Genomic DNA, 10,817 nt, shown 5'->3' with positions numbered 1-10,817 from the left:
AACTATGTACAAATACATTTTCTCCTTCACTTTTCCCATCAAAATGAAGGTGGAGATGTATCTGTGTTGGAAAAAACCCCAGAAATGTCCCAGGACCCATGGTATATGAAAACTGTATCAGAATATTTCAGTGGTTCTAGGAGAGATAGAAGCAAGCTTAGAATAGCTCTTACAATTTAATTTACACTGCTAAATGTGTGTGTGTGTGTGTGTGTGTGTGTGTGTATGAAAATTCTCACCATCTCCTCAGTTATGTCTTTTAGGGCAGCTAGATGGGAAAGTAGATAAAACCCTGGGCCTGGAGTCAGGAAGACCTGGATTAAAATCCAGCTACAGACACTTAATAGTTGTTTGAGCTTGGACAAGTCATTTAAACGGTTTGCTTCAGTTTCCTCAACTGTAAAAGGAGGATAATAATAGAATATACCTCCCAGAAGATGCTTAACAAATCCTTCCTACCCATAGACACACAAGTATCTTGCTGGAAAACTACAAAAACCCATTATAGATAGACAGGTAAAAGGCAATGTGGTTCAAAGGAGAGTGATGAAAGAGGGTGAGTGAATGGGCAGTTAGGTAGTCAGTCTGGCTAAGTAAAAAAAGGTAAGCGTGGGTAGGGAAAGAAAAACATATGGATGTATAGAATTAGTGGCCAGTTGGGTCGGAGAAGCAACCACAGGATGCTAATTTAGTGTGGATTTTTTTTTTTGCTAGAAAATTAGCAAGTACACATTAATATTTCTTTGAGAATACATTAGATGACATATTCACACAGCTACCAAAGCCAAAATAACTTTTAAGGACCAAAATATGTTCAAGAATCCAATCTTTTTTTTTTTTTTTAGTGAGGCAATTGGGGTTAAGTGACTTGCCCAGGGTCACACAGCTAGTGTTAAGTGTCTAAGGCCGGATTTGAACCCAGGTACTCCTGACTCCAGGGCTGGTGCTCTATCCACTGAGCCACCTAGCTGCCCCCAAGAATCCAATCTTAATTCAACACAATTAGACTCCATTAGGGTGGGAGAGATGATTCTTGGACCAATAATCATTAATTTAGGAAAGCTGTATTCCTATTCAAAGTGGAAAATAATAAACGTGTGTACTTCTTTCTCATCTCAGTCACTAATTGGTCCAAAGATTGGTCCAGCATTATTTCTTTGCAGCTGATCTTTTCCCTTCTCCTTTCTTTGGTTTGCCTTTTCCACGAAGCTTCTTTAGTCTCCTCTGCTCTTCCTTAAAATCTTGGTGTTCATCTCTGAGAAAAAAAGAAAATGACTAATCAATTAACTCTAAAAATGGTAAAGCGCATTTAAATAGCAATGTTCTCTTTGGTGATTCTTGTAGGGTTCAAATAAGTGGGCACATGTAAAATGATCTGCAATTTTTAAAGTGACATACAAATACTACTGATGATGATGATGGTGGTTATTCATATTTGACTTTTTCAAGGGAGCATGCACAACTAGGTTTATGGAAGACACAAAGCAGTCCTCAATTTATGAATAGGTTACATTTCAAAAGTTCATTGCTAAGTGAGTTGTTTGAAATTCAGAATGTCTGTTCCCATAGAAACAATGACGTAAACTGTGGTGAACCTTCTTTGCTGGTTTATGAGTCTATTTTACTAACGATATAGTTGAGGTCCATAATAGTAGCTCTGGACAGCAAATCCTCCATGACCCCTGAAATCCTGTATAAGGCAAGAAGTCAACTAAGGAAATGAAGAGGCTCTCTAGAAGCTGGGGAGTTTCTGTTGCAGCATAGGAAGGGATTAAACAGCAAGAAAATAGGGAAGAAAATGTACAGGGGCTCCCCTAGCTACCACAGCAATTGTGGTGGAGGGAACCATCAGGAAATGGCTCAGGTGAAAAGGCCTATTGTTTTTGTGTGTGTGTGTGTGTGTGTGTGTGTGTGTGAGAGAGGGAGAGAGAGAGAGAGAGAGAGAGAGAGAGAGAGAGGCAATTGGGGTTAAGTGACTTGCCCAGGGTCACACAGCTAGTAAGTGTCAAATGTCTGAGGGCAGGTTTGAACCCAGGTACTCCTGACTCCAGGGCTGGTGCTCTCTCCACTGTGCCACCTAGCTGCCCTCTCTTATTAATTCTAATCCACTGGCAGAAATAGGATATTCTTTTTATATCTCAATGACATGTCAAATAAAAAAATGCTAACATTGTTTTTGTATCTCAATGATATATCCAATTAAAAATGCTGACATCTGCATTCTAAACCCCAAGAGTTCCAGGCCACAAAGGAGGTCACAGGCAGGAAAGAGTGTCAGTGGTTAGAGGGAGTGCTGGTGCCATGGATATCAGGTACCAAGGGTTCAATAGTGTAGATCACTTGTAAAGTGAGTGTGTAAGCTGGAGGGCAACCTGTATTCTAACAACTAAAGAACAAGCCTCGAAGACATGCTTGCTAGTTGTTAGGATATGTATTAGAGGAGAACTAAAACTCTTTTGCAAATTAAACTAATCTATATTTACTATACTTCCTAGGACTAACATTCATATTTGATCCTAGCATATAGAAAAACCTGAGCCAGTGAGAAACTTTGGCTTAGACAATTGAGAATTTATATCTTTAAGCATCATTACTTATTTATTTTAACCATTTTTGGACTTAAAATGTTCTTAATTTATAAAGCAGAGTATACCAGATGTAATCTAACCTTTTCTTAATGACATTTATCATTATGAACATAAATTATTATAATGTACTATTATTATATAGTGATGCTGTGAATAAGGCCCTATTTCCCCCATTAAAAAGTCTCAGACTGTGTTTTTAGAGTTGCCTACTTTTTATCGTTTTTGTTTCTTTTCTTGCTATCAGGCTCCTAGTAGTTAGATCTCACTCTTGTCAATGTGTTTAACTATAGAAACTCCTCTCCTCCCTTCTAATTCGCTGATTCTAATCTGTTGTGGGCTTAGAAATAAGATAACCACGTTTTTTAGGACTGTATGTAAAACAAGAGTCCACAGATATAGGGCAAGGGTCTAAGGAGTTCTCTTATGGGTGAAGTCCATACATTTTATGTATGGACTTTATGGATATATTCATCTATCCTGGCCACTCTGAAGCCTTCCTCCACCCCATCCCCCCACTTCCTTTTCTCCTGTATTCTGCATAGGTAAAGTATTATGTCATTCAATATATACTTTTAAGACTTTTTGACATCTAACTTCATTCAGAATTTTAAAATGAAAATATTAGTAACTAATATGATAGTGCCAACACAAAAGAAAAGCAAAGACACTTATTATGATTATAAAATATGAATTAGAATCCTTCTGTCTAGAGGAGTGCTCTGCTATCATGATGAATGAAGATAAGAGTTTACCCTTTAAGCAAGTTCAGTTGCAGAAACCTTCTGCATTTTGTCCTATTGTAGACCTGAAAAAAATTTTGTTGCCCAATATCTAGAGTTACTGAACCAAGGTGGCCTTTCTGCAGTCCACTTCAGTATTCTTGAAAGAGTAAGCTGGAGAAAAGGTTACTTCCTTTCCTGTTTCCTAGGTAGCAGCTCTCAAAACAAGCTGCCTGCTGAGGTGGAATAATTGAATGTTGTTGTTTCTCTCTACCTCATCTACTTTCTTATAGTCTAGGTATCCCCCCTCCAATCTTTAACTAAATACATTCACTAAAGGTACTCACTTTAATTTTTACTCTGAAGATGATAATAAAAACTCCCTCTATAATCCATATGGGTTAAACTGGATTGGCTCTGCATATTTTAAAATCGGGTTTACCTACTGACAGTAGCTAGAAGGAACCTTACAGCTTCTTCCTTAAATTTCATTGGCTTTGGTTTGTCAATATCTTAAATACCTGGGTTCAATTATTTTTTAGAACTTGCATGAGATTACACCATTAATTTAAAATTAAATATAAGAAAATTATTTAGGTTGTCCTTGTAGTTGCTAGATTTTAAACATTTATCTCTCTTGTCCCAGTGGACAAGATATAAAAAAATGCAAGCTATCCAAGGTAATATGGGGTGGGGTGTGTGTGTGGGAGCGCGGAACATAGTGGCACAGATAATCCAAAAATTTGTGATTGTTATATATATTGAATGCTTTTTCAGCAGATTTTCCTTTTAATTTTGTTAAAACTATGGTTAAAATAAGTTTGTAACCAATGGGTAAAAACCAACTATCAGAGACATACCTGAAGTATAATAGGTAGTTTGCCTCAGATTAAAAATATTCTGTGGAAAAGCAACATAAAAATAATAGATATAACTATAACTTATAATATTGCATGAGGGAACAAAGTCCTTTTGTACTAATCTGTCAATGTCTAGCTATCCTGAGTGACAGAATATCATATTCTCTTATTAATTCTTTTTTCTTTTTTTTTTTGCAGGCAATGGGGGTTAAGTGACTTGCCCAGGGTCACACAGCTAGTAAGTGTCAAGTGTCTGAGGCCGGATTTGAATTCAGGTACTCCTGAATCCAAGGCCGGTGCTTTATCCACTGCGCCACCTAGCTGCCCTCTCTTATTAATTCTAATCCACTGGCAGAAATAGGATATTCTTTTTATATCTCAATGACATGTCAAATAAAAAAATGCTAACATATAAGTTCTAAGATTAAAGATATCTGATTCTACCTTTCCCCTTGCCTTAGTCCCATTTTCATTTCCCTACCCTCAAGAGCAAACAGGTATAAGATTCTGTTAAATTTCAATGTATAAACATAACCCTTAAAGGCAGCCTGCAGCTTGGTTACAACAAAATAATGCATCAAAAACGGTACAAAGATAATTAAACTGTCTAAACAGGGTGGGTAGAAATAATAGTGCCAGGGAAAGTTCTATTATAAGAATAACAGAGGTTCCCACCTAATAGGCAGATCAGAGGTTGGGGCAAGAACTCATTATTGAGCTGAATATGTTATGCAGCTACTAATATCACTGAATTCATAACATTTCTATTTCTTTGCATTGTATTTGTACCAGTTTTCCCCTGCACCATTCAGGATTCATTAATAGTGTAGATGTCTAACTATAAGTATCTACTGCACAATTTTAGCCAGTTTTCGGGTACTTGAGAATTCACATATATCTTCCAATAAGCACACATACACAAAACTGGTTTGATTTTCAAAATTTGCAAGCTATAGATATTTTGAAATTTCTTTCACTTTCTTTCAATTTTAGCTTCAAAAGTATATAAATGGGGGCAGCTAGGTGGCGCAGTGGATAAAGCACCAGCCCTGGATTCGGGAGGACCTGAGTTCAAATCCGGCCTCGGACACTTCACACTTACTAGCTGTGTGATCCTGGGCAAGTCACTTAACCCTCACTGCCCCCCCCCCAAGTATATAAACACAAAGATAGGTACCTTAAAGGATAGAAAGATTTTAGGCATCTTTCATGTATTTTCATCTATCAGAAATTCTCTTATTACCCCCAGTTTCTGTTTCTTCATTACCTGTAAAGACCAAAGAAACGGAGTTTCCTCATGAGAGCAAAATAGGTGTTGTGAGGGGGATACCAGTCATAAGTCTCCTTCCTTTTAGCCAAAGGCTGTTCACTAAACAACTTCACTACTTTCAAGGACTTAGAATCGGTGGGGCGAGCAACTTCTCCAAATATTCGAGCACTCAGGCGAGCCATCCGCACCGCATATTCTGAAAGGGATGACATCTCAAGAGACAGCCAGTAAAGACAGTTCCTACACAAATGGAAAAGAATGATAAACATGTTAATATGAAATATTCTAGGACTGTCCAATAAACATTGAGGAAAAGAAAAATGCAAAAGATGAGTCACGATGAATCATGCAAATTGGCAGAGATTTTATTGTGCTGGGAATTGAGAAACAGTTGTGATCCAATATAACTGATTTCTTTGCACAGTATATTTATGGTTTATGTTTTCTATATATGGGACTGATATAATTAAAATGTTATCTGTTACTGCCTTGCTATAACTTTTTTTTTTGCAAGTAACTAGGTTGTGCTTAAATAAGCATTTAGTACATTCAAATTATCTTCTTTTTTTTTTTAAACTAAGCTGGCCTGGTAAGGAGAATGGGGAAACAGATTACCAGGGTCACAATTAACACTAATGTATTTTCAGAAAACACAAACGTAAGCAATCTGCAAAATAAATATGCTGACTATTTGACATCTAAAGGTTCAATCTTTGCAGAAAAATAATTATACTGTTGTCTTTATTATCAGTCCTTTGAACACTGTTCTTCTCAGAGGATTACAAAAGGCTCTGGGAAGTGCTAATGAATTATGAGGTCATTTAGCCCCTAGGTTATAGGACTGAATTAGACCTGAGTCATTAGGGGTTGAAATTAATTTGAGGAAGGGTTTGGTAGAGGGGTTAAGGTGGTAGTGGTCCTGTAGTTTTTTAGTGAACTGCTCTAAAGAACCATAAAAAACCTCCTCAAACACAAGCCTTTTATTTTCAGAAGAGTGATCATTTTCTGAATTTTAATGTGATTAATTTCCACTCTGTATATTTTACCTTTGTCCTGTAATGACCTTCACTATTCTAAAACAGGGCACTAGGTGGTACAGTAGATAGAATCCTGGGCCTAGAGTCAGAAAGAACTGAGTTCAAATATGTCCTCAGAAACCTACTAGCTGTATGACCCTGGGCAAGTCACTTAACTTTGTTTGACTCATTTCCTCATCTGTAAAATGAGCTGGAGAAGAAAAGGGCAAACCACTCCAGTATTTTTGCCAAGAAAACCCCAAATGGGGTCTTGAGGAGTTGGAAACAACTTAACAACCGCAATCCTAAAATAGTAACACTTTTTACATGTATTTTACATGTCTCCAAAGACGTCAGTACTTTAGAAAGAAAATAATTCTTATAACATTTTGATGAAGTAGATTAAATACCCCCCCCCAAATACTAAAGTACATGTTTACATAAAGGCATACAGCAGGGTAGACACCAGATCCAACTTATTTGCCAATAGAACTGACCGAGAACATGTCAGATCAAAAGTCAATATTCTTGGCGTAAGTAAAGCTATATGATATGAATTTTTAGTAGTAAATTGAGAAATATCTGCAATGTTAATTCCCCTGTTACAGTGTTAAAAATCTGGAATACTTTAAGCTAGTGTTTCACTCATTGCCTTGGAAATGATCCTCTGCCTAAATAGGGATGGATTGTCCTCAAAACAGGAAAAAAGAAAGAACAACAAAACCCAACCCCAACAACAACAAAACCCAAACCCACCCCTGAAAACCAAAGAGGAAAAAAGTTATTATAAGAAAAAAAAATCTCCCCAAGCAGTTACCCATACATTATAATGCCAGAAAACTTCAAAATCACTTCAGAAGGATGGGAAGCAGGATTTAAACCAGGGGAACCATTCCGACCCCACCTGAGGCTCACTCTCTGCATAAAATACCAGACTTCAGAAAGTTCTGCACATCTCTCCAAGCTGATTAAATTCACTGCCTGACTCCTCCTCGTCCCTTACACTTCAAATTTCAGGCTTCTCTGAAACTATCCTGAATTAACAGAGCCATCTCATGGTCAGCATGGGAAATCAGCCTCCTATTCTGTCATCTCTTTTCTTCCTAGTTCTGAGGCATCATATTTAGCTATTTCTCTATTTTCCTTTTTTACCACTCACAGCTAATTTAGTTGTGCCTTACGTAGTCTTTCTTATAGGTACAACACACAACCTACTCCATTTTTTTCCATTCTCTGCTCTTACAAGTCTTTTCCCTCCTAAGGGAAATCTTTCTTACTTCTCTGTACCATTTATGAGCTAGAAGGCAGCCAATTAAGTATAAAAATACAGCTAGTGATCACTTTAGCAAAGTCCTAATTTTAATGACCATAAGGAGCCAATGTCATCAACCTTTAAAGCTCTTAAACGTGCCTGAAAATTTCCCACAGAATCATCCCAGGCTTCCTTCTACTTCTGTAGATCTAGAGCCAGGAAGAACAGAGGCCGTGTGGTCCAATCCCTTCATTCTTTACAGATGAGAAGGTTGAGAGTCAGGGGTGTGCAGTGATGTATCCAAGGACACACTGGTAATTAAATGGCAGTCAAAATTCAAAAGCAAGTTATCTACCTCCAAATCCAGCGTTGTTTCCATCGCACCCATTAAAACGGCTTTTCCGCAAGTTCTAACATCAGAGACAAATTACACTCCTCCCAAATCCAATATGTGGTTCAGTTTATTGTTAGTGTTTTGTGTGATGCTTGATAATGCAATCTTGTTCTCTAATTTTTTCATTGTCGATGTGCAGCATTTCAGTCTATTATGTGTTTAATGTTTCTAACAAAGCTTCCATGAAAAAAATGCATTTGAGTTAGAAACTACTGACCTGAATAAAACTGAAGACTCTCTCCTAGGCTAGGAGAGTGTTGCTGTACTACACACACACACACACACACACACACACACACACACACACACACACACACACACATTTGTTCCCTTGTTTCCCCATGGAAGATCTCCAGGCACCTATTAACACAGATGCAGTCGTCCCAAAGATATATACCTTCTTCCCTACCAGATACAGTGCCTGGAACATAATAAGAACCTTGTCAATCAACCTTTCTTTTCTTCTTCTTTTTACACACCTGTAAATCACTATCCTCCCCCTGCCCACGATACTACTGACATCCAAAATAAGTATATAGTTATTAACATTATATACCCAGAGAAGAACAAAAAAGCACTTTAGTGAGAGGGTTCAATTCCACCAATAATCAATGGTTACTAAAAGCACATTCTACACCTACAAGGGGCTGATACTGTGATGCTGGGGGAACAGAATATAGGCCTCAAGTTTCCACATCAGTAAAATGAAGGGGTTAGACTGAATGGCCTCTCATGTGCTTTTGAGCTCCAGATCTATGTATAACCTCCTGTACACAGGATGGGTACATTATACCTGATAAAGGCAATCTGAAGAGGGAGGGAAGGAGTGCCACACAGGGAGATCAGGGAATGCTAAGGTGGAGGTGTTAGGTGAACTAAAACCTAAAAGAAGATAAGGATTCTTAAAGGGGAAGACGAGAAGGTTGGGCCTCTTGCAAGGGATCACTCAAAGTCCAAGTATTCAGACAAGTTATTTAATAACAATATATTCAAATACCTGCAGGTAAAAGCATTCCAGGAAGATAACACTAGGCAAGCAGGATCCTTGGCGTCTCAGGGGCTCCCTGCTAAAGTCCTAAAAAAATCACTTTTATAGTCTTCTTGCCCAAATAGCCTGTGTCCCAAGTCAATCTATCTGAAAGCAAAGTTAACCCAAACTGCCCCAGGTGAGCAGTGCTCCTAGTAGTTCCAGTTGGTGGTATGGGAGTGTGTGTTTGGGGGATGTGGGGTGTGAATGGGAGGGTTTAACTCTTGAGTTCTCCTCATGTACCAGAGAGTTCATGCCATGCACATGGGGCTGAAGGTAAGAGATGGAATTTGTTGTCAAGGAGCACTGGTGCGGTCATTTGGCTGGGACATAGAGGGTACCTTCAGGAGTAATGTGAAATAAGGCTGGAAATATTAAGGGCCAGTCAGCCTGCAGAAGGCCTTGGGCTAAAGAATTTGTATTTTGTCCTACAGGACAGAAGGATCCACAAAAGACTTTGGAGTTCGAAGGTAACGCAGTGAGAGCTGGGCCTTTGAAAGAATATTTTGGCTGGGTGGAGAATGGATCAACGGGGAGAGAAAAGAAGGTAGGATCACCATGGTCCAGGTGAGAGAAGCTGTGAACCAGAAATAAGGTGATGTGCATGGAAAGAAAGGGATGATGGATGGCAGAGATATATAAAGTAGAATCAAAATGACTGAGCTGGTAGCCTACTGAGAGACTAGACAGCTGGAATAAAGTAGCAATTTGATGGCAAAGTGGTCCACTGATCCTAGGCCAAAAGATAACAAAGTTGTTTGAATGCTACCCCAAGAACATGGTAAATATCTGTGACACGATTTACTAGTGATGAAACTAAGTTTTTTCTTCCAAAGAATATATTTGTATTACAAAAATTAATATCAGAAATAAAGATTAATGAGAGAGACAGAGAAAAAGGATAGGTGTTTTTCAAACCCAAGTCTCTCAAGAGTAAAAAGAGAATTACTTATGAAACAGAAAGAAATGAAAGGTGGTCTTGTCTGCCAGAAATGTCTCCACTGGAGACTCACCCAAGAACACAGAACACCTTTTCTCAAATGCTGAGTTTAAAAACTTATGCTCTCCATGAATATTAGTCCTTAAGGCCATCAACCTTTCAGTAGTTTTCAAAATCTCTCTCAGGCCTTAAGGGCATGGAAAAGCTGTTTTCCATGGCATGATTTCAGCAACATGAAAGGCAAATGGTACTTTGGAGAGAAATGTAAAAAGAAACAGTAGAGAGCTGACAAAAGTCATCTAGATTTTTCTTTCTCTCCTTAAAAAAAAAAAAAAAAGGAAAATTGTTCCAAGGAGTAGAACATGGTCAGAAGGAAAAGGCACAGGTATGACAATATCACTTCTGTCCTCCAGAAACTCTGGTGGCTCACTACCCTCTAGAGCAAACATAAACTTCTGTTTGGTGTTTAAAACTCATCACATTTGGCTCCAACCCCCCTTTCCAGACTGATTTATCTTATCCATTAGTTTTCTTCCTTTCCTCTAGGGACCAGCCTTGTTTCTCACAGGAACCTTTGCATAGACTGTCCACCATATTTGGAATAGACCTCCCCCCCCCCCAACTCTGAGAATTCCAGGTTTCCTCTTGGTGAGCTCTTTCTTGATTTCCCCAGCCACTAGTGACTCTCCCTCCACCCCGACCCAAATCCCCACAAATTACCCTGTATTTACAGACATGTGTTTTATATTTA

General features: G+C 38.4%; 1 protein-coding gene across 2 annotated transcripts in view; it reads right to left on the bottom strand.

Moving 5' to 3' along the window:
• Positions 1–687: 687 nt before the first annotated feature.
• The window catches only part of MRPS33 (mitochondrial ribosomal protein S33), a 36,267-nt gene continuing 26,137 nt past the window's right edge, over positions 688–10,817 (bottom strand). For both annotated transcript variants that reach the window (XM_043965937.1, XM_043965936.1), the window contains exons 2-3: positions 5,435–5,677; positions 688–1,255 (exon numbers count right to left, since the gene is read on the bottom strand). In XM_043965937.1, the coding sequence (XP_043821872.1) occupies positions 1,150–1,255; positions 5,435–5,649 (321 nt within the window). In that variant the 5' untranslated portion in view covers positions 5,650–5,677 and the 3' untranslated portion in view covers positions 688–1,149. The remainder of the gene's footprint in view (positions 1,256–5,434; positions 5,678–10,817) is intronic.

This window comes from Dromiciops gliroides, chromosome 5 (genome assembly GCF_019393635.1).
Source record: "Dromiciops gliroides isolate mDroGli1 chromosome 5, mDroGli1.pri, whole genome shotgun sequence".
Taxonomy (NCBI): Eukaryota; Metazoa; Chordata; class Mammalia; order Microbiotheria; family Microbiotheriidae; genus Dromiciops; species Dromiciops gliroides.
The sequence above is the reverse complement of the archived record's forward strand: the minus strand, read 5'-3'. Positions and strand labels throughout refer to the sequence as shown.